The following is a 24,523-nucleotide window of genomic DNA, read 5'->3' as shown; positions in this document are numbered from 1 at the left end:
TTATCAGAGCTGTTTCCCATCAGACCAGCAGGACTCAGCCCAATGAGATTAACTCTAGCAGCTTAGAAGACTTTTACACTTTCACTCCAGCAAGCTAATGTTAACGTTATATGTCCATCTAATGACATGATGGTTTTAAATGGATTACTGAACGGATAGCTCACCCAAAACTGAGAATACGTCATCGTTCACTAAACCTAATGTTTTTCCAAACCTGCATGTCTGTTTTACTGTGGAACACAAGAAGAATGGATGATAGTCTGAGTCACCATTCACTTTAATGGTGGCGGAATTGTCATTTTTGGGTGAACTGTCTCTTTAACATCATCCAATATGTCTGTGTAAACCGAGTGTTTCAAAACAACAGAAACACTGACAGTTAACGTTATTGCTTTAAGTCCTAACGTAACGTACTTTCTCACATAGGCAGTGCCGCTTTTTGGATTCAATCTCAGGTTGTGTCAAACAGCATAATTTTTGGTCGCTTACTGACATTTTTCAGTTCAGGAAGGAAGTTATATTTGAAGCATGTTATTACACTTCATTGGAATAAATAGACTTGGGTTGGTCAGGCTACAAAAGCTCACTGTTAATAACAATATGTTGGTTTCTAAACCTTTAGCAGCTAACGTTAACGTTAGGTTTTTTACAAGGTGGCTTTATGAATTGTCAAAACATTAACGCTAACGCTAGCTAGTTTGTGAATAGTTTGCGGTAGCCACGGTGCTAACAGTAACACATAAAATAGTACGGTTCTCCTGGATTGAGCTAAAGGTTACAAAACATTTTTCTTGTCATTAACGTATAAAAGTAGCAAATGTTGCCAAAAATGACCAACCGTCCATTTGCTGAAGTATCTTTATAAGGTCAATACATCCGCCTTATTTTTTTAGCTAAGGTTAGCTTAGGAGAAATTGTCAGCTGGCGCTGGCTAAAGATAAGGATGTCGCTTTTAATTGTCTCTTACCTTTAGATTTGGTTGACAGAATCATGAAGTAAACTGATGAAACATGAATTTGAGCTTGAAGGAGATCAACCCTTTTCTTGCGCGCGCACCAGAAGTCAGCCGTTTGAATGAATATACGAGCACGAGCACAACTCTGAAGATCAGCTCAACAGCCAATGACGCGCGTCCACTTCCGCCTCACGCTCGCGTAGCTTCAGTGAACATTTCACAGCGGATGTGGTTCTCCCGCTGAATAAAAATAAGATTATGGTGACAATTTATATTGTATAAAACGGTTGTCACGTATGATACAAATATAAAAGTTTTAAACGAATTTGAGTTTTCCTCCTTTTTTCTTATTGGGTGTCTTAAGTAGCCTATGTTACTGTCACATGAAGCAACCAACAAAGTACCAATAAATCTACCTTAATGGCACTGATACACTGCACTGTCAAAGAAGGCCACAAAAATTTAGTTTCTGCTAATAAACAAGCCATTTTACAATAAATTATGTTTCCATATTTTAGAACAATTTGGGGCAACACTGCTAAACAGATTCAATAGTTTAATGAAACTATGCAAAGTCCCCAAATAGTGTAAGCCTACTTTTTTGTATTCTTAAAATAACTTTGAGATTGTATTGTAGGCTATTCCTCAAATAACTGACTGTCTAGATGTTATTCATACATTGTTCATGCTGCAACAACCAAACAGTCCGATCTGATCTTGTCAAAATGGGCAAATCTTTTATATATTTTTTTATTGGAATATTGCAGTTATTATAAATGAATCTTCACATCATTATTATTTGAAAAAATAATATATTTGACCTCTTCTATGATGAGGTGTTCACCGGCTCGAGGGCGGGACAACCTGTCACTCACTCACATGAGATCCACCAATAAACCACAATAATCCAACGATCCAATTCCAGATGGACAAAATCAAGTCTTGCCCTACATTTGAGTTTGTTCGAGAAGCCGTTGTTTCTGCCTCGGAATAAAAAGGTATGACTTTTTTTTCCCACAATTCTGTTGACATTTAATCCTTACCTAGTAGCCTATCTATTTTCATGCTATAGCTTTATTTTTTTTAGATAGGCTACTATCTTATTGCAACTTGCAAGTTATAAACTCGGAATTAGAGTAGGCCTATGCCTAAGTCAGAATTGTGAACTTACAATTCTTAGAAGAAGAAAAAAACGCAGATTTGTGAAATAGCATAAACTCGCAATTGCAAGAAAAAGAATCAAAAATATAAGATTAAAAGTCACAACTACTTTTTTTTTTTTTTTTTTTTAATAGCCTATGTGGCGAAACAAGCTTCCATATAGCCTATGGCAAGCCGTTTTAACATTTAATCCTTAAAGCCTACTAGTATCTATTTTCATGCTACACTTATTTTTTAGATAGTATTCCATTACGTAGGCCTACTAGTACTTATTCATTAGCTACTAAGTTAGTGCATATGCATATGCGGAGGCAGTAGCCCGGGGTGGCATTTTTTCATGTCACATGGGGGGCGGCATGAGCAGTTGAAAAAAATAAATAAATCCTCTGCGTTGCGAAGCGGTTTTCTATTACAGGTAGCCTATATCTATCATTTCAATTATTGACAAATTGGCGCCCCTGCTTTCTGAGAAGGTGCTGTGCACAAGCTATGTCAAGAGGGTCTCCAATTGGAGACCTGACTGGAGGTAGTTTGCCAAGGGGGGCGTATCGCGCCTTTTGCGCGTTCGAGTTCGTTATTTCACATGTAGGCGCACGGGAAGCGCGCTCACAATTTTTCCAGGGGGAGCGAGATGAAAAAAATTTAACTTTTCAGTATGGGGGTGCACCCAAACACGTTAGTGTTTTTCTCTTCTCCGTAAATAAATCTTGTAGCAGAGCTTCAGCAAGTGTTTTTTGGTGGTGGAAATCCATTAGCTACTTGTCGTTGTGGTACTGTGTAAAACGCAGTTCATGGTTGCATAGCGCAACGACAGACGACATGGGAAAATCGGACCGAAATCACCGAATTTTACTATTAATAATAAAAGATAAGCTAATGTGCATTGTAAATGTCAGTAATTTATCTTTTTTGACTCATTCTTTTTTTTATAAAAATGATTTAAAGGCTGAAATATGTGAGGTTTATCTTTTTATCAAATCTTTTTTGTCAAAACTTTATTTGAACTGTACATGTTAGTAGATAAGTAGATGGAAATGGAGGGCAGTAAAGGGCAGTAATGTCAACTAGTGAAAAAGTTTGGTACTGCGCCTCTTACTGAAAGCTTATTTTTTTAGATATCAACCTAAAATTTGAAACACAACTTGTTCAGATTTTTTGCTTTGATTTTTGTTTTTGCATTTTTTGAGTCCACCAGGTTTTGAAAATATATATTTGATATAAAATATGAATAATAAAAGTTTTAACATTGTACATTTTCATAAACTCAAACTTCTATAACTTTTTTTCTGTTTAACTTTCTTAATTTATTTAACTTCTACAAAAATCTGCCAAATGTCTTCTTTAAAATAAGCCAATCTTACATCTATATTCCAAAGCATTCTTGAATTGCAACCATTTAAATTCGGAATGTGCATTTTCATGTTATTAAAAAAAGGGGGGGTGTCGCTTAAGGGGTTAAGAGATTTAAGTATTGTGTTTCATGAATAGCTCTCGGCCACTTTCACTTTTAAAAACTCTATTTCGTGACAAAGTATAGTTTAACAAGTCATAACTAAAAGTGTGCCATGCATAGAATTCGAGGCAGTAACCAATGAGCTAATGGTTCCGTTCCTCCCTGAAAGTTAGATTAATATAGCAATAGTTAAATATCTGGATTATCTTAACTGTGTTTTTCAAATGAAGGATTTGTGATTTTATTGTGTGTTTTTTTGTGTGTGTTGGGGTGGGGGTGTCTCGCCCAGGGTGTAATTCAACGTAGAAGGGTTAACCAATAGTAGGTATAAGGCTAGATGCGATTCCTCCTTAAAAACACATTTAAATAGAATGTAATGAAATAGTTACGTCGTCTCTCAACGACCTACACATCCCAGGATAAACACTATTATTAAAGTTCATTTGAACAGGCCTAGCATTTTCATTCAGGTCAGTCCTTATTCAATTCACATATCTGCACCAATTCTCTCCCATGGACGGTCTGGCAGTGGAGTGGTTAGAAGTGGCTTCTTCCTCTGGGTAGGTCTTGGTTCCAGACAGTCCTTGCAGCTGTTGACTAGCTGCTGGATTTCCTTACTGGCCACCACACACTACATCTGTCTCTTTCGCAACATTTCACAATGCCTTGGTGACCACTGTGCAATCTTTGTAGTATGTCGGACCTTATATTTTTGGGAATTATGATCCTGTCGTCATAAAGCTCAACGCCCTGGAAAATTGACAAGTGATGGCGTGTACTGTAGTATGATTTGAGGCTTGAAGGACATTAGCTGCATACCTGGCCCAGCCATCATTCACGTACTGCCTCACCTCTTGTAGCTCGAAATCTATCACTGTCTCTCTTTTCACAGATTCCAGCTTTGTGGGAAAGATTGGCCATGCACCACTGACTTCTCATAAGCTTCCACTTCTTGCACTAATTCTGAGACCACTGATGAGATGGTTGGCTGAGGGTGTCGTGAAATCTGCAACCACCAGTTGTTTGCCAGGTACATATTGTCCAACAGGATTGTAACGCATCATCTGCAGTGTGCCTTTGAAATCTCAGTGGAACTGAATCAAGATCCTTGGCATTGATCAGTGTAATCAGTGGTTTGTGGTCGGTTTGCAGAATCAAACTTTCCAATCCATACAGAAACCTTGAGAATTTTTCACTGGACCATACAGCCGCCAGGCACTCTTTTTCGATCTGGGCGTACCTTTTTTCAGCATCGGTCAGCACCCTAGAGCAGTAGGCCACTGGTTTCAGCTGTCTGTCATGGTCCTGCAGTAAAACACTCCCCAGACCGTTGCTGCTCGCATCTGCACTGACAACTGTGGGCTTTATAACATCATAGAATGCTAGCACAGGAGCTTTTGTGATTAGGCGTTTTACATTTTCAAAGGGCTCCTCCTGTACAGCTCCCCAGTACCATGCTGCATCTCTTTTCAACAAGTCGTTGAGAGGTTGAATAACCTCTGAGATATGAGGAACACACCTTCCCAGGTAATGAATCAATCCTAACATTCTCCTTAGTTTGGAAATGTTCTTTGGTTTCTCAAGGTGCGTGATAGCTTCGATTTTGGCTGTGTCTGGGCATATACCCTCCTTGTCTACGACATGTCCCAGGTATCTGAGTTGACTCTGCCTGACTCTACCTGAGTTGACTCTGCCATATCAGGCACTTTTCCTTGTTTAGCTTGAGACCAGCCCGATCAATGGCTTTCAGAGCCCATTGCAGTCGCTGCTCGTGTTCTTCGGGAGTGTTGCTAAATACTAAAATATCGTCCATGAAAAAGCAATCCTTTCCCGTGGGAAGATTTCAGGTGTGCTGGTGATCCCGAACCGTAGCCTGTGGAAAAATATCTTCCAAAATGAGATATCTCCCAAATGCATCAAGAAGTGAAAAAACTTTTTTTTAGGTCAACACAAATTCGAATTTGCCCTGTCTTCTTTGGAACATCCACCACAGCACCACTCGGTAGGATCAGTGACCTCCTCAATTACTCTGCATTGTACCATTCTCTCTAGCTCTGCCTTGACCTTTGGAAGCAAGGGCACGGACACCAGTCTTGCAGTGTGCGCACTGTATGGTACAGCATCCTCTTTCAGGCAGATTTTAATGTGTTTCGTAAAAAAAAAACGTGTTTTTTAAACAAACCTTTATCTGATGATGTTTAGGATGCAGACTACTCATGCAAGAAAATGTATACCAAAATGGTGAATGTACAGCATTATACAACCATTGTCTTCAGCCATAAATTGTAGAAAATAAGAATCATATGTTGTTGTTACGATGTTGTCCTTTGGCTTAGTGTTACGCTGCTTTTTAACATTTAATCAGCTCAGAGACAGGAGTTGAAAATTATCTGTTTTGGCTTAAAGTGGCACATTTATATAACACTAGTGTTAACTAATGTGTGTTGTCCTGGATATATAAACAAAAACACAGTTTATATTTAATTTTTTATTATGGATTCAAATAAAAACATACAATATACATATATATATTAAAATATTTAAAACGTTACAAAAATGTATGCATATGCTACATAAATAGCACATTTTCTTTAAGCTGCCTGGTTCCAACTGGTCCTTGACTTTGATTGCCAAGCGCTGCATTTTTTGTGGAGGGGACTGGTCCACATCTGCATTGTCCTGTTGAAGGAACAGATATAATCATGTCACGCTGACCAGATTTAATGAGTGATTCTTAGATCAAATCTTATGACAATTTCAATATGAGGGTTCTATAAAATTAAAAGAATATGATACTAGTCATATATTAAATTATTAAAGTGTTTACATTTTAAAATCTGAAAGAAAGGAGGGAACTAACCAATGTTCTCTTCCGGTTCAGCTGGGACCTGGTCCTGCAGCTCTGGTCCTGGTGTGAAGTGCTTGTCTGATTCTGGCTCCTCAGTTTAGGATTCAGCTGCATCTTCTTGTCAATTTCCACACATATTTTATTTTGGGAGGGTGGCTGACACACACCTACATTGTCCTGTTAAAGAAACAAAAGTAATAATGCCTTTTAGACTATCTTTCTATAGTTTTGAAATACAGTATACAATGATTTGAATAGAAGAGCTAGAAAACATAGTATCATATTTAAAGTCAATGTCAATGTTGATCTAAAAATAATTATAAACAAGAGATGCAAAGGATTTACAGATGCTTCTGTGCTCCACTGACACAGCCTCTTAATCTGACTGGACATGGGTGGTCCATGAAGGGACTGTGCAAAAGGACTGGGTTTCTGCTGTCACAGATGGCGAGGGATCATGTATTTCCCTTGATTTATGGTTCTGTCGGGCACTGCTGCTCCCTGCTTCTACTGCAGCAGCTCCCTCCTCAGCAACTCAGGGATCTTCAGATTCCTCTTCTCTGGAACCTTGTCAGGGACGGGTGATCCCTGTTCACAACAGACAGGCTTCTGCTGCAGCATCTCCAGCTTCAGTGGCTCCAGGATCTTTAGTTTTTCCCTCTTTGTGGTCTTGTCAGGCACGTGTGCTCCCTGAAAAGAAGAAGCCCGAGGCCTCTGCTGCAGCAGCTCCCGTCTCAGAGGCTCAGGGATCTTTAGCTTTGGCCTCTTTGATATGTTGTCAGGCAGTGTTCCCTGAAGAGAAGGAGCTTGAGGCCTCTCCTGCTGCAGCCGCTCCTGCCTAAGAGGCTCAGGCATATCTGGGACCTGTTCTGGCATGGGTGCTCCATGTTGGGACCATGCGAGCACCTTTGGGGCAGGCACAGGTGGTCTCTGTAGAGACTTGGGCACAGGTTCTCCCTGTGGAGACCCAGCGGGCACTGGTGCTTCCTGTAGCCTTTTCTGCCTCCTCTTTCTCTGCTGTTCCGTGGTTTTCAGTGACTACATTTACAAGCTGTTAAAATTCGGGTTATGGTCAGGTTAAGGTCACTATTCGGGTTTCTGAAACATTCGGGATAACCCGTTTACATGCGTGAGCAGAGAGAGTTACTCCTGTATACATGGAATGTGTAATCAGTCGCCAATATCCCGATGTAAACGGCAACGCACGGTTAGCGTCTGGACGTACGGACAACATTAAGACGCAATATGCGTCATTTCCGATTCTTCTTCCTGTATCCAAAGACAACAAAAACAACAGCAGCAGCAGGCGGATAATAGAATAGTTTGGGGCAGATAGCGATAGTCTTTGTTTGCGCTTTGGCGCTGGTACTGATCCACCAGCAGCACTTGACACTACTGTGCCTCATGGTCTTTATTAAAGGGTTAGTTCACCCAAAAATGAAAATAATGTCATTAATGACTCACCCTCATGTCGTTCTAAGCCCGTAAGACCTCCGTTCATCTTCGGAACACAGTTTAAAGTCCCTGTAAAGTCAAAATTAAGTATGTGTTCTGAGTTTGTCATATCACAGAAAAATGTGTTATTAGCCACCCAGCCAAATTTGAATGATAAAAAAAGCCGGCAAATACATAAAATAAGCTATCAAAATCTTGAAAAAATGAGCAGTGGCCTCTGCTCTCAAACGCTGGGGGCGTGTCCGCCGGCTGCGCTGAAACCTGTCTGACTGACATCCAACTTCTCGAGTGACTTTATGCATGAAAGACTCGGTCTCTTTTGTGGTCGGAGCTAAGGGACTGCTTTGTGAACAGATAATAGTTTAAATTACTTGGTTAAGGAATCATATGATCATATAAATAAACAAAAAAAATAATCACGTTAGAGGGTTGCAGAATTTAGTACGTACTGTGGACTACCTAACGTTACTATAATTATAACATAACCACACAAGGCAGCCTACCCTCATTGGTGGGCACGCACGGGAGGATGAAGGCCGAGGCGGGAGATAGTCGGTTCATCCACATTCACCAGTAACAGCGGATAATCCCAGTTGTCTCCGACGAAAGTTTATAAAACTATCCCGTATAAAAGGATCACTACAGAGGCGGGTTTTGGTGGTGATCCTCAGCTCTCCATCAAGGTGGCTCTTCACAAAATTAATCCACCTCTTCTTGATGTGATTGTTTTTAGGAAATGTAAATAAGGACACCAATCTATTTCGTACATAATCGCATCCAGGTAGTAGCCTACGCATTTCCGTGACGAAGGCATAGCTAACTAGCAAACTGTAGGCTGTAGTAATAATAGAACTGACAGTAACTCGCGATTGAGCGCCAAACTGATGCGAATGTGCTCTATTTATATTGTTAGAAGCGGCCAGCCTCAGGGGCTCCAGTGCGTCATCAAGTAGGGGCGTGTCCAGGAGCTCAGGGGCTCCAGTGCGTCATCGAGCCCCCGTTTTAGCCCCGCCCAAAAAATCCGGAAAAACTGTTTAACGGTCTAACTCCACAATTCAGTACTTCGCAGTTCACAGTCTTTGTAATATGTTTTAGCAATACATATCTAACATTTATAATGTGTTTAGAATTTTTTTTTAGAATTGCCTTTACAGGGACTTTAAGATATTTTAGATTTAGTCCGAGAGCATTCTGTCCCTCCATTGAAACTGTATATACAGTATACTGGCCATGTCCATAAAGGTAATAAAAAGATCATCAAAGTAGTCCATGTGACATCAGTGGGTTAGTTAGAAGTTTTTGAAGCATCGAAAATACTTTTTGGTCCAAAAATAACACAAAATAAGACTTTATTCAGCATTGTATTCTCTCCCGGGTCTGTTGTGAATCTGCGTTCACGACTCCGCAGTGACGCTGCTGACGGAAGACGCTGATGACGTGTTATCTGGTGCGCCCGAGCTTCGTTTACAGTCTGAGGGAGACGCACGCTATATTCAAGCTATTCTACATTGTTTGCGTGGATATCATTTTTTTAATGGTGCGTAAATGTGCATGTCGCGGATGAGACACTTTTACAGCGTGCGTTTCCCTCAGACTGTAAACGAAGCTCGGGCGCACCAGAAATACACGTCATCAGCGTCTTACGCCATCAGCGTAACTGTGAAGGATTGACAACAGACCCGGGAGAGAATACAATGCTGAATAAAGTCTTATTTTGTGTTATTTTTGGACCAAAAAGTATTTTCGATGCTTCAAAAACTTCTAACTAACCCACTGATGTCACATGGACTACTGTGATGATGTTTTTATTACCTTTATGGACATGGACAGTATACCGTATATACAGTTTCAATGGACGGACAGAATGCTCTCGGACTAAATCTAAAATATCTTAAACTGTGTTCCGAAGATGAACGGAGGTCTTACGGGCTTAGAATGACATGAGGGTGAGTCATTAATGACATTATTTTCATTTTTGGGTGAACTAACCCTTTAATAGAAGGAGAGAAATTGAGCAAGAGATGGGAAATGTAGCTGGAGCTGTGCCACACATATAAAGAAATTGGTCTCCTCCTCGCTCCAAAAGTGTGGTGCTGTGCTGCGTTACTGCACGCAGGTTTTTTTTATGCGCCGTCTCTACTCAAAAGACCAAGATTCCTTGCGAATAGAACATGCGCAGAACACACATTTTGATGGGGATATGCCGAAACGCGTTTACAAGACCAAATATTTGGGTTAGAAAAGGGGTACCCCAGGTATAATATCCCGGTTTTTAAAAACCGGGTTATATTGCTAATAATATTGCTAATATTCCGGTTTTGAACGGGTTATTGGCTGCATGTAAACGTAGTCACTGTTTTATCTGAGTTTAGGGCCTTCTCGGGTGCATCAGCGAAGAACAGGGATGAGGTAAGTTTCCCCTTCCTAGAACAGGCATGCATGTGTGCTCCCTGTTGGGACTTAGTGGGCACATGTGCTGCCTGTGTAGACCTGGCAGGCATGGGTACTCCCTGAGGAGAAGAAGCTTGGGGCCTCTGCTGCAGAAGCTCCCATCTCAGAGGCTCAAGGATCTTTCGCTTTGTCCTCTTTGATATGTTGTCAGGCAGTGTTCCCTGAAGAGAAGGAGCTTGAGGGATCCTGCTGCTGCAGCCGCTCCTGCCTAAGAGGCTGAGGGATATTTACTTTTCGCCTATCTGGGACTTTTTCTGGCATGGGTGATCCCTGTATAAAACATGAAAGCCAATTTGGGGCAGGCACATGTGGTCTCTGTAGAGACTTGGGCACAGGTGCTCCCTGTTACTTTTTCTGACTCCAGTTTCTTTGCTGTTGCATGATTTTTAGTGTTGCATCTGAGTTCAGGTCCTTCTCAGATGCATCAGTGAAGAACAGGGATGAGGTTAGGTTCCCCTCCATAGAACAGGCATGCACAGGTGCTCCCTGTTAGGACTTGGTGGGCACAGGTTCTCCCCATGTAGACCTGGCGGGCATTGGTTCTCCCTGAGTCTTGTTTTGCCTCCACTGCTTCGTGGTCTTCAGTGCTGATTCTGAGAAGCCTAAGTGCGGGGACTGAGCCTTCTCAGATGCATCCTTGAAGGTCATGGATGAGGTGAGGTTCCACTTCTTAGAACTGGCATGCACAGGTGCTTCCTGTTGGGACCTGGTGGGCACAGGTACTCTCTGCCTCTGGAGAGAATACAATGCTGAATAAAGTCTTATTTTGTGTTATTTTTGGACCAAAAAGTATTTTCGATGCTTCAAAAAATTCTAACTAACCCACTGATGTCACATGGACTACTTTGATGATCTTTTTATTACCTTTATGGACATGGCCAGTAGACTGTATATACAGTTTCAATGGAGGGACAGAAAGCTCTCGGACTAAATCTAAAATATCTTAAACTGTGTTCCGAAGATGAACGGAGGTCTTACGGGCTTAGAACGACATGAGGGTGAGTCATTAATGACATTATTTTCATTTTTGGGTGAACTAACCCTTTAAACAAACCAATGAATATTCAAATTAACATTTGTCTGTCCAAAATGGCAATTAAAGGCATCAGAAAGCTAAATGAAAATGACCTTCTTTTGCAACCAGTTACAGTCAGAGATACAGAGATAACCATTAAGGCCAATCAGCTTACATTATCAGTTCAATGTGTCATCAGATTCGCTATTGGGTGGTCAAAGAATATAAAGGATCTCAAAGCAAGAGAGATTGAAAGACAGGTCCATAAGAATTGATCATATTAAAGGAGTGGTGGAGTTCCTCGCAAAGACAAAATAACGTCTATGGAGCATATGGAGCGCATACATTTTAAAATGGTCGTCTGTATTTGTTGATTTAATACAGCAACATGTAGTGTTAATTGAGAGAATAATGTGTCATTAAATATGAAGAATATAAGAGGATATCATCTGTGTATGGGAGCATAATTATCAACAAATATCGTTATATTTAAAAAAAAATATAGCCTACATATTAGCCTCCCCACAATTTTCCACACAAATCACCACTGTAGCATACCTATTAATTTGCATAGAGTCAATAACATTCTAGTCAAAAGTAGATTCATTCTTAAAATTCAAATCTCCAAACCCTGAATAAAAAGCATACTCACAATCACTCGCGGACTCGCTACAAAATGTAAGATACCTCTGCACTCAACTTTTCTCAACGAACGATCTACAGATCACAATAGAGCACGGCACTCAATAAAAAGTGTTTGTGAGTGACGGGAAATGTACCGATATGTTGTTTCGTTAGATTAAAACTGGACAAGCAGTACAAATACAAAGACTGACTACGTATATTTAATCCATTATTGTTCATAAACATGTTTTACCCTTTTTTATCTGTTTTTTTTTTTTAAGATGCATGTGGTATGCTCAATAATTCTCAAAATTAACAGCTTCTTATTTCTTTATATATGTTTTTTTTCCCTGTGATGTTACATAATTTTTATATAAGTTTTCTTATGTATTTGTATTTTGTAGTTTTCATGTGTTTATGCTTTGAGAGATTATTTACAGATTAAATTTTGTCTGTTTATTTATACATTTCTATGTAATTATTTTGTTTCTTTAAATATTGCTTACCCAAAAGCATAATTTATTTATAGAGTGCACGCTAGTGAGTAAATGAAACAACAAAAAAAGGGGTTTGACATTTCTATTTAATTTAGTTTGAATGTGTAGCCTACATCTTACCCGTGGTTCTGCCGGGATCCATGACTGCACCATGGAACAAAGGCTTGGAATTGAAAGGGCGTGGCTTTTCCTGGTGTCCTTTATATATTCCCATAATATAAATGGGAAATTTAGTTTTAGGGACAATATAGGTTGGGGTCGTGCTAATTCAAATGTGATTAAAGGATATTTTTTTGTGTAAGTGTATTTTGTATATTGCTTTATGGTAAATGTGATTTCATGTTTATTAGATTTTTTTGTATATATATATATACACCATATATATATGATTATGATTATGAGGACTGAAATGTGTAACTGTAATGAAAGCATGGGATCAGGTTTTGAAAGAGTGAGCTGTGTTACAAGTGTGATCAGTTTGGATTTTTGTACTAGGAGTTTTGAAAATGTACACCTTACTTGTGGAAATAGTACCAGTATCTAAAGAAAATAAGAACTACATCTAATGAATAACTACTATAAAATGGTATCTAAAGAATAGGCACTTCCTTAAGAATAAGCACTAGTTGCTAATAAATAAGAACTAGTACTTAATGGAATAGATACTAGTATCTAAAAAAATAAGCATGAAAATAGATACTTGTAGGCTTTAAGGATTAAATGTTAAAGCTGCTTGCCATAAACGCATTGTATACTGAGCAAAGGCAATTAGAAAAAACAATAACGCTTGCTGTCTTGCCCAAAGGTTGAATCACCCCATTTGTTGATCAGTAGCTATACTTCAACTTTGTCACAAAATAGGTTTTGATGAAAAATGTGAGGTAGGCCTAAAGATACACTTAAAAGAATTGATAATATCAGTTGATGCCCTCTGTGTGTCTATTTTACAGTACACCAATACGACATCTAGTGGTTGATGATGGTAAGTGCAACCAGATATTCACTCACTACATAGCCAGCATGAGCCAAGTGTGGGTCTCTGCAGGTTGGAGTAATGGAAAGTTAGGGGGCGTGGAGAAAGGTCGTTGTCTTTGGTCACGAAAGCTGTCTGTCAGGGTGTGGTGTACCAATTGTGATGGTATCATCATATTATGACATCTATGAGTGCATATCAGAGGCATCCAACAGCTGACTATAAGTTCACTTAATTTATTTTCTGATATAAAGATGTCATTTCAGTTGTTTCAATTGCTGTATGGCAGCTGCTATGCAAGTTTTGGCTCTGACTCTGAGGCCAAATATTGTAGCCTAAGTGGGATTCTGCCAGGGGTAACTACGTTGTTTTATGTCTAACTTATGTTTTAGCCACTGCAGGGAGTCATAAGGCATCTGCTGGGCAGCTGCTAGCCTAAATAAGATGCCAATTTCCATGGTTGGTGCTCCTCCCCAACTACTGAATGTCATACTGCAAAGTATTATAGTGCAGGGTAGCTTATCTTTATCAAGGACTAAACCTGCTAGTTCTAATAAACAACAAAAACTGCTTCACATCAATGAAACAACTTAAAATATTGAGCCTATAGGGGAAATAAACAACAGAATAGAGGAAGATGTAAAAGATGACGTCTGTGGAGCTTCCCATGAGGACATTTCAGGGAAAGAGACTGGGCTTTGCCCATTACTGTGGGAAACCCAGTTCTAGGTTTCCACACTGCCCCTAAGTTTAAAGGTCAAGGGTCATCCAGTAGCTGCCCTTACAAACAAGCCAAGGACGTCAGTACCATGCATGGCAGAGATGTGGTCATTGATGTAAATGTAAGACCACACATAAGCTAAGAATAAAAATAAAATAAAATAATACTTTTATTGACAGTAAAGACATTCACATTGTTACAACATATTTCTATTTCAAATAACTGCTGTTTTTTTAAAAACTTTCTATTCATCAGAGAATCACGAAAACGTTTTTTTCCCAAACATTTTAACTGTTTTCAACAAAATGTAACTTCAGTAGCAAATCACAATCTCACAAAACTTTTAAGAAGTGTCATATTCACCACAAGATCAAAATAAATTATATATATATATATATATATATATATATATATATATATATATATACTGTATTGAGAACGTTCAGGCCGTTTATTAATTGAAGTGGTCATAAATCACTGTGTGAGATGTGTTCCCCTGGACCGAGAGGTCACTCTGTTCAGGGAGCATTTATCAGAAGGGGACGTGAGAGGAGAGAGAAAGCTAGAGGTTTGTGTCAAGGTCAGAGCAGAGTGCAGGAGTAAAACGTATAAAAACACTGGAAGGAGGAAAGTCTCTCAAATAAAGCACTGTTAAAAAGGAGAGAGGTTTTTGAAGGAGTCTGGGCATTAGACGTGTGGCACATATAGTTACACGGGTCGTTTATTGGGTAGTTGAAGTGATTGGATCTGTAATAATGAACGTGCACTGCTTGACTCTTCTAGTTCTGTCACTCTCAGCAACCAACACACAGGCCTTATGGAGGTAAGTGAACACTCTCCTCCTCAGTGGAGAAGCACTTCCTTCGTGACAATATTTGCCGTTCCTTTTCTGTATCATACAAGCTTCTGTAAACCAAAATGAATACTTAATAATGCTTTACAAAAAGAAAAGAAAAACATAAAGCCACATTACAAAAAAATTGGAGTCTAGGGCTCCCCAAGAAAGAGACAAGAGCCCAGCTAACAAAAATATGTTATAAAAATGTTTTGGTGTTATAATTAATTTATGAAAACATTATATCTGAATGTTCTTTAAACTTTCAAACCTTAGTTTTTTCAAACAATGTTTTAAAAACGTTTTTCTTGGTTATAAGAACTTTAAGGGAACATTTCATTTGATAATTTTGCAACAATTATGGGAATGTTAGTTTTTGAATGTTTTTTACATGTTCTGAAACAAGTTGTAAAATTTAAAATGTCAGACAAACATGCAACTAAAACATTTCAGAATGAATGATGTAAACAAGTGTTTGTGGTAATGTTTTTAGAACATTAGCTATTAAAGACCAGATAACCTTTAACAATATTTCTTTTAATTTTACTGGGATAATGTTTGGTAATAACTTTGAGAGAAAGTTGAATGTTCCTTGTTAGCTGGGATGGTGCTATATAGGGGATCTTCAGAAAAAATAAAAGAAAAAAACTGTCAACTTAATTCAAAGTAAATTTTTGTTCCATGTAATATTTAAATTATTTGATTTGGCTTTAATACAAGCCAAATATTTAATTTGAGAATCAAAATGTTGAAAATGTAAAAAAAAAAAAGTATTCTCGCACACGCACAGTACCAATGGGTCATGAAAATATATATTTTTCTTTTATATTTTAGGAAAGGAGTCCCTTGAAAAGTAATCCTCATATTTGGGGGCCTTTAAAACAAATTAAACAAATTACAAATTTATTTAATCTCTAATGTTTCAACCAATAGTAAATAAATGCTAAATATCTGTTAAATATATATTTGAAATATATATATTTTTAAATGAGTAGATAATGTAAATATATTCAGATTTATTCAGACACTTTATTAGGTACACCTTGCTAGTATCGGGGCTGGTCCCGCTTTTGCCTTCAGAACCTGAATTCTTCATGCCATAGATTCAACAAGGGACAGAAGGTTCCTCAGAGATTTTAGTCCATATACATTGATAACATCGCACAGTTGCTGCAGACCTGCCGGCTGCACGTCCATGATCATGCGAATCTCCCGTTCCAGCACATCCCAATGGTACTCTATTGGGTTGAGATCTGGTGACTGTGGAGGGCTTTTGAGTTTAGTGAACTCATTGTTATGTTCAAGAAACCCGTTTGAGATGATTTGAGCTTTGTGACATGGCGTGTCATCCTGCTGGACGTAGGCATTAGAAGATGGGAACACTGTGGTCATAAAGGGATGGACATGATCAGCAACAATTCTCAGATAGCCTGTGGCGTTTAAATTATGCTCAGCTGGTCCAAAGTGTGCTGAGAAAATATCCCCCACAACACCACCAGCATCCTTAACTGCTGAAACAAGACAGATGGATTCATGCTTTCGTGTTGTTTACACCAAATTCTGACCCTATCATCTGAATGTTGTGGCGGAAATTAGTACAGGCAACGTTTTTCTAATTTTGGTGAGCCCGAGCTAATTGCAGCCTTGTGTGTTCTTCCGCGGCTGTAGCTCATCTGCTTCAAGGTTCGACGTGTTGTGCGTTCAATTATTCTCTTCTGCAGACCTTGGTTGTAACAAGTGGTTATCCTCTGATATTTTCTCTTTTTCAGACCATTCTCTGTAAACCGAGATGGTTGTGTGCATTAAAATCCCATCAGCTGAAATACACTAAAAAATGCTGGGTTGTTTTAACCCAATTTTGGGTCAAATATGGACAAACCCAGCCATTGGGTTACATTTTTAAATTGCATTTTTAATCCAACGTTTGGGTTTGTCCATATTTGACCCAAGATTGGGTTAAAACAACCCAGCCTTTTTTAGAGTGTACTCACTGGCACCAACAACCATGCCACATTCAAAATGACTTAAATCACCTTTCTTCCCTGTTCTGATGGTCAGTTTGATGCAGCAGATTGGCTTGACCATGTCTACATGCCTATACGTATTGAGTTGCTTCTATCTGATTGGCTGGTTAAATTTGCTTTAACAAGTAGTTAAACATGCCTAATAAAGTGGCTGGTGACTAAAAATGGGCAAAATATATGAGGAAATCTAAAATGTATCAAAAATATATTTATATAAAAATATATTTCAAAAGCTGCATTCATTTTGAAATATATATGAATTATGTATGAAAATATCTGTCTTTGCCTTATGGGGAGTATTTTTTTTACTTAAATTTAAATTATGTAAATCCCTGCTTCATCTTAAATAATAAAAAATAATAATAAATGTAACACAAGACACTTCTCTCTTCACTACTTAGGGTAAAACTGAAGAAAATGCCATCCATACGAGAAACCATCAAGGAGATGGGTGTCACAACAGCTCAAGTGTTTTCTGAGATCATGCCGAAATATGATGAACCATCACCCACTAACGGCACAGCTCCAACACCTCTGATCAACTACTTAGATGTAATGCAGAGTTAAAACTGGAAACGATCCACACATTTTGAGCATGTCCATATTCATAATTGCATTTGTCTCTTGTATTTCAGACTCAATACTTTGGTGAGATTAGTATTGGTTCACCAGCTCAGATGTTCAATGTTGTGTTTGACACGGGTTCTGCCAACCTCTGGGTTCCCTCACACAGTTGTTCACCGTTATACACGGCCTGCTGTGAGTGATTTGAAAATCTTAAAAGTCGTTGTATTATCTAGATGTACCTGTTCAATGAGAGAAGCAAAAAACCTGCATTTTTGTCCTACAGCTCAAGTCTTCCTTTCTCCATATGTCTCTTAGTCACACACAACAGGTACGATGCTTCAAAATCCCTCACGCATATCTACAACGGCACAGGATTCTCCATCCAGTACGCATCTGGAAACGTCCGGGGATTTCTGAGCGAGGACGTGGTTGTAGTGAGTAACAAAAGCCATTCATTTATGAAAATGAGTTTAAAGGGAATATCTTGATGAAAATAGCTAAGGTTCGTGAGATAAGATGACATATGTTTAGCCATCCAGGTTACCAGAAAGTCAGGCACAGCAAAAGATCAACGGTCAACCAAGTCCAGATGCTTGTGCACCAAATTTTAACTGCCATCAAGGCACAATACTGAGTGACTTTAAAACAAATTGACTGTGATAATACAATCAGTAACATGCGATGGAAAACCAAAACTGGAATTTGCACACGGTTCTTGACTGAGCTGTTTGACCCTTGACCTCTAACATCTTTAGGTGGGTGGTATCCCAGTGGTGCAGGTTTTTGCAGAGGCCACAGCTCTTCCTGCGATCCCCTTCATCTTTGCCAAGTTTGACGGGGTGTTAGGGATGGGCTATCCGGATGCAGCCATTGATGGAATTACACCTGTGTTTGATCGCATCATGTCTCAACATGTTCTAAAAGAGGATGTTTTCTCTGTGTACTACAGCAGGTGAGGTGGTTATTTTTATTGCCACAAGGACCAAGTACATGAACAATAAGAATAATTGTAATTGATAATAAATAATAAACCCATTATTGTGTGTTAAATGTGGAAAACATCAAATACGATACAAAGGATTATGGGTTTTAAATGGTTCTCTCAAAAATGAACATTCTGTTATAATTTACTCTCCTTCATGTCACTTTAAATTAATTACTTTCTTCTGTGTAACATTATAGCCGATAATTTGAGAAATGTCTGGGGGTTTTTTTATACAATGGAAAATATTCCAAGTACTGCAATTCAACAGGCTTTTTTAATTTCAAAAACATTTGGCATTATTTTTGTTCCATAGTATGGTCAATGGTAACCAAAACAGTTTGTTTACCAACATTCTTCAGAATATATTTAGCAAAAGAAAGAAAGTCATACTCTCATTGTAGAGTGTAATAATTTTAATGTATCTAAATAATAGGATAGTTGCAAGCCTGTCTGTTGCTAGTGCATATCTGTGTATGTATCTATAAGGGACCCAACACGCATCCCTGGTGGAGAGCTGGTGCTGGGGGGCACAGACCCGAATTACCACACTGGATCTTTCCATTATATGAAAACCAAAGAGGAAGGCAAGTGGGAGGTCATCATGAAGGGGTAAGAATATTATCATCATCAATTTGAAAGAACAATGATGATTCCTTGCTATGTAGCTCTTTCTGCCATTCTACATCTGCTTTACATCACAGTTTTCACAAATACTCATGGTTGTAATAGATATCCTGTATCAGATTTCCGGTAGCCATCCGTTTTTAATTTTGAACAGAACCTCAAACCATTTCCAGAGAGGTAATCAATCCTTGCCCTGTGTCCTTTAAAGGAATAGCCGACCCAAAAAATTCAATCATACACCCAACCTTATGTCATTTCTCATCCTTGGAACTTGTTTAACTTATGCATCATATTTCAATAATATGCCAATAATAACACATAATAATAGATTTAAGCCTTCCAAAGGTGAGTAAACTACCTAATTAACTACCTAAATTTGAGGGTAAAATGATTTTTTTGGTTAATTCCCACAGTAATACTTTGTTCCTCTGCAGAGTGTCTGTGGGGGCAGATATGCTGTTTTGCATGGACGGCTGTTCTGCTGTGATCGATACAGGCTCCTCCTACATCACAGGCCCCGCCTCCTCCATTTCCATTCTGATGAAAACAATCGGGGCCGTTGAACTGGCAGAAGGAGGGGTACGTTCTTTCAACCTTTCGGACATTCCTTAAAAAACTGTCTTTATTTAAAAGCGCACATATAATCTGTTAATAATAAGAAAATGGGTTTAAGAGATTAAGCCATTCAAAGAGGGAATTTTTATTTCTAAACCAAAAAAGTTAATCCACTGCTTAGCAATAGAAACTACAAAAGCTGAAGAAGCCACAATTTAAGCCTTGAAAAAAAAAGTATGAAATCTTAGCAGTAGTGGCAAACCGTCAAACTTCTCTACAGCTATAGCCTATATAAAAAGAGAAATGTGTTCTAGTTGTATACAAACAGAGAGCACATTATGCATGATGGACCTTTTAAAAGACTCAGCAGTGGCAATTGATTATAAAACTCTGGATGTAACAAAACATTTTTAAATCATGTGCAGATATATGAAACATGGCATCCCATATACATCTCATATTCAAAAGCTGTTATGAAACAATATTTTCTATAGCCAATGCAGGATGAGTTGAGCATTAAAACCTGTTTCTTATTGTTCCATTTCCTTTTCCTGTTGCACAACTTCATGGGGACAGCTGCTATCATGTTTTCTGTGCCTCATAAATTACGTCTAAAGAGCAAATGGAAAAATGGAATGTGTAAAATATGTGCGGGATTCTTTCCTTTCAAGTGTTAAGTTTAGTGTCATTTCAGTTTTGCAAAAGGGTGCAGCTTGTTGTCTTTGTGTGGTTTTAAAGTCTTCTCTCTCTCTCTCTCTCTCCCTCAACCCCCCCTCTGTTTACAGTATACCGTGAGCTGTAATCTGGTCAAGTTGCTGCCCACTGTGGCCTTTCATCTTGGTGGTCAGGAATATTCTCTCACAGATGAGGACTATATTCTCTGGGTGAGGACTTTATATGTATTTATTTCACATTTGGTGGTGCTAATCTTAGAATAAGTGAGTGTGTGTGTGTGTTACGTGTGTGGTGCCTTTAAATTCACATGACCTGTTGTTACTTTCTCTCAGTTAACTCCTGATTTTGTCATAGTCATGGCTAGCTAATATGCCTTTTTACGGGAAGTCTTAAGCCAGGTTTTAAATTTTTTGTACCAGATTTTGGTCATGATTTGGCCGCGAAATGTTGAGAATCCTAAAAGATTTCTCTGATCCTAGGCCAAAATCTGAAGTCCTTGAAAAACGACGTATAGTTTGACATGTTGACATGTTTGACATGTTCGAAGATGTCAGAAGATTTGACGTACAGTGTGGCTTCTCCTACGACAACCGTCAAATCAAACACCAATAGGATCGCGGAACCTGATGAGAAAAACAAACCACCACTTGCTCTACACACACCGTCTTCGGTTTATTAATTTTTTTTTAAAGATTGTTTTTGTTTGCTAGCCACCATTTCAATCTCGCATGTGATGCAGCTCATAGTAACAGAAAGTCCCTTTAAGGCAAGTCATTTCACTTGGCAGCCATCTTTGAAACGCCTCTTGGGCAGCTATTTCAGTCATGCAAAATCATCAAATTCATCAAACTTCATGGGAGTGGGTAGAGCTAAAGAGCTATTTTGGCATGTGTTGCTTTGTTAGGCTCTCTGATTAATGGAATTTTGTGTACAGCTTAATGAGTAATGTAGTTTTTAAACTACATTAAATATAATGGATTAACAACCTCGTAGCTCCAGCCCGATCTCATCCCAAGGCATCATATACTGACGCTTTTGACATCTACATCCAACGCACATGGCACCCTTTAGCGTCAATATGAGACGCAGATAGATATGGGCCAGAAGGCGCCTCCTAGCGGTCTAACCCTAACCCTCCCCCCTACCTAAACCCAACCATAACCGAACAAAACTCTGTGCGTCTCATATTGACGCTAAAGGGTGCCATATGCGTTGGATGTAGACGAAATGTCAAAAGTGTCAGTATATGACGCCCTAGGATGAGAATGCGTTGGTAGCACACAGTAGGGTCTTTAAAGGGTTATAAGATTTCCCTATGGAGAAAATGAATGGAGCTTTTACTTCCGGAAACCGACTGTTGTGCTCTATAGCAACTGGAGCTTCTAAAGGCACCTGCAGTGATGCAATGACTTTACTAATCGACGATTGGCTCTTTTATTTGGAAGGCGGGACTTATTCCGCCATATTGCATGTTGCACTTTCTCCCATTCATAGTACAATGAGTGTGCCATCTATATAAACTACGGCACGGTCGCATTAATTCAACACTTTTTTTATCTTTATATAAAATCTACAAGTTGGAAAGTTTGAGATAGAATAGTTTGCAAAGAGCATAAACACAACAAGGCTATAAAAGCGCACAAGCTAAAGAGTTGAGTAACCATTACATTTCTAAGTAAGAAATTACAGTACTTTATGCCTCACTAGGACAAACAGTCATGGCTACTTTTCTGCAATGGGGCAGTCGCAATGAAATATATTTTTAAAAATACACATTTACACATTTAATGCAATTATAGGCTAGATATTAAAGGGTTAATTCACCAAAAATTTATCATTCTGTCATCATTTCGATGGATCGGCGACAGGGTTTTTTACACTGCATGACTTTACAAGAGAAGGAATCGCCGACACACTCTGTCTTGTCCGCAAACTACGTTTCACAACCAAACGCACATGAGAAGTGATAAGGAAATAATGCTAGATCACGAGACTAAAAGCGCGAGATGAAAGAGAAGAAAGAAATTCATGCATGTTTAGAACAACTTGAGGGTGATTAAATGAGGACAGAATTTTTGGGTGAACTTTCCCTTTAAGTAGTGCATCTCTCTACCGCATTACTGTGTAAATGTGGTGTTGACTTGTGCACATGATTGACACCCATGTTGTGGTATCTTTCACAATTTCTCTAAGATAATTTTTACTGGGGCACAGCAGAAAAGAGTTAAGAGATGCCCTACATTTACTGAAGCTTTGACTGGAGTGTTTGTTTTGATGTTTTCATTGGAAATACTATTGCTGACTCATTGGCGTTTCATTTAGCACTGAAGTCTGGGATCTATTCGTCTAAGTGGAATGACTTTTTTTCATTAAATTCAAAATGCCTCTTGTTGTATTTGCATGTGGTTTTCCAGATGGCGTCTAAAGTGCAGCATCTGTTTCGAGATTCATCAATCTATGTAACAGCTATATAGACTTGCATCAGCTTTTCTAATGTCTCTTTTTCTTCTTGTTACAGCAGTCAGAGTTCGGGGAGGACATCTGCACTGTGACGTTCAAAGCATTGGATGTGCCGCCTCCTTCTGGTCCCATCTGGATACTGGGTGCAAACTTCATAGCTCGATACTATACAGAGTTTGATCGGGGAAACAATCGCATTGGCTTTGCTCGAGCAGTCTGACAAACTTGGGGTTTCTACTACTGCAATCTTACTGCTATCACGTACACAACACATTGATCCCTATTATGGAAATACTATCATTTAAACGAATATCCTTAAGTACGCACTGAATGTAATGTTTTACGGACTCACACTTGCAAGTTAATTTACAATTAAATTAAAATTAATTATATATTAATACATTTTAATAAATGCAATTGGTTGAACTTAAATGTATTTTGTTGACGCGCAAGCAGGATTTAACTACATATTTATATGTAATTTCATAATTTGAAATATGATTAAAGTACTGCTGAATATCCTGACAAGCATTTATGGTAAACTAAAATTTCTATTGACATTTGTATGTCATGTATTTAATTATTTTAGTAATTACACTTTTGTAATGATGAAGTTTTAAAATATATGATGTTGAAATGTAATGTCAAATAACCGACTAGTTAAAATTGTAATCAAGTATTTTAGCTTTAGTGTTGCTTTAGTTTGCTTTATGTTAATCAACACACCTTGTGATTAATAAAATATAATGTAAATTTAAATTGTACTTCAAGGTAAAACTTTTACATTGACATGATGACAAAGTGCACTTTTTAAGCGTACTTAACGTGTTTTACGAAACATAGTCATGAAAGTGTACTAGTACACTTAAGTGGCCTTTTATTTCGTTTTTGGTTTCTACTTTTAAGGTTTGAAGTACACTACAAGTGCACATTCAATGCAATTAAGCACACTTCTTTTTCCACAAGAATTCACAAGGTCAGAGGCCAGGGTGGATATTGCTAAAACTCCTTCTAAAGTCTGACTTCAATAGGAATTTATCTTCCCACTATCCACAAGTGAGTTGCGATAGGGGGCTGTTCTTCGATCAGCAACTGTGTTGTCCTTTGTCTGAAGTGTTTTGCAACATCAGAATGAATGAGTTTAGTTTTTTTTTTACTCAGACAGAGAAAGAAACACTTTGTGGGTTTTTTACTCTTAAGAAACACTTTGTGGGTTTCATTGACCATAACATTTGGTTTTAGTTTTAGCTGAATGTGTATTAATAGCTTTGAAAAAAGGAGTTATTAAAAATGACACATCATTTGGACTTTGCACCAAATAAAAGTTATTAAAAACCAATTATAGTTCTATAAGATATATTTAGTCACGTAAAACAAATAATCTGTGTATGATTGCTACATGTTAACAAAATATCCAAACGGTCCACTTGCATTCAGATTTTCCATTACTACAATCACCTTGTACAAGAAAGTAATATTGTTGTTGCTTTAATGTATGATTATCAAACGATGCAGTATAACTGGTTTCACATGTTAATATTAGTGACCTACAATGTGTGAATAATGTGAACACTCAATAAACCAAAAACAAGTGTTTTTAGTTGGCAACACTTCTTTCACCTTTCAGATCTTCCAAAACACACAT

General features: G+C 38.3%; 2 protein-coding genes across 4 annotated transcripts in view; one reads left to right on the top strand and one right to left on the bottom strand.

Moving 5' to 3' along the window:
* The window catches only part of LOC307011831 (protein bicaudal D homolog 2), a 32,677-nt gene extending 31,498 nt beyond the window's left edge, over positions 1-1,179 (bottom strand). The window contains exon 1 of the mRNA XM_079637844.1: positions 968-1,179. The gene's annotated coding sequence lies outside the window, so the exon portion shown is untranslated. The remainder of the gene's footprint in view (positions 1-967) is intronic.
* Positions 1,180-4,464: 3,285 nt separating this feature from the next.
* ren (renin) lies at positions 4,465-23,529 on the top strand (the record flags this gene model as incomplete). Of its 3 annotated transcripts, none has more annotated exons than XM_079638670.1 (9): positions 4,465-4,599; positions 17,414-17,564; positions 17,648-17,771; positions 17,895-18,013; positions 18,335-18,531; positions 19,051-19,173; positions 19,623-19,767; positions 20,529-20,627; positions 22,937-23,529. In XM_079638670.1, 8 exons carry the CDS (start codon positions 17,430-17,432, stop codon positions 23,096-23,098), a joined length of 1,104 nt encoding a protein of 367 aa, XP_079494796.1. In that variant the 3' UTR covers positions 23,099-23,529. The 3 variants fall into 3 exon arrangements, with proteins under 3 accessions (XP_079494796.1, XP_079494795.1, XP_079494794.1); XM_079638669.1 differs by lacking the exon at positions 4,465-4,599 and adding an exon at positions 5,060-5,096; XM_079638668.1 differs by lacking the exon at positions 4,465-4,599 and adding an exon at positions 14,909-14,976.
* Positions 23,530-24,523: the final 994 nt, after the last annotated feature.

Source organism: Phoxinus phoxinus (genome assembly GCF_949152265.1).
Source record: "Phoxinus phoxinus genome assembly, chromosome: 15".
NCBI classification, from domain to species: Eukaryota; Metazoa; Chordata; class Actinopteri; order Cypriniformes; family Leuciscidae; genus Phoxinus; species Phoxinus phoxinus.
The sequence above is the reverse complement of the archived record's forward strand: the minus strand, read 5'-3'. Positions and strand labels throughout refer to the sequence as shown.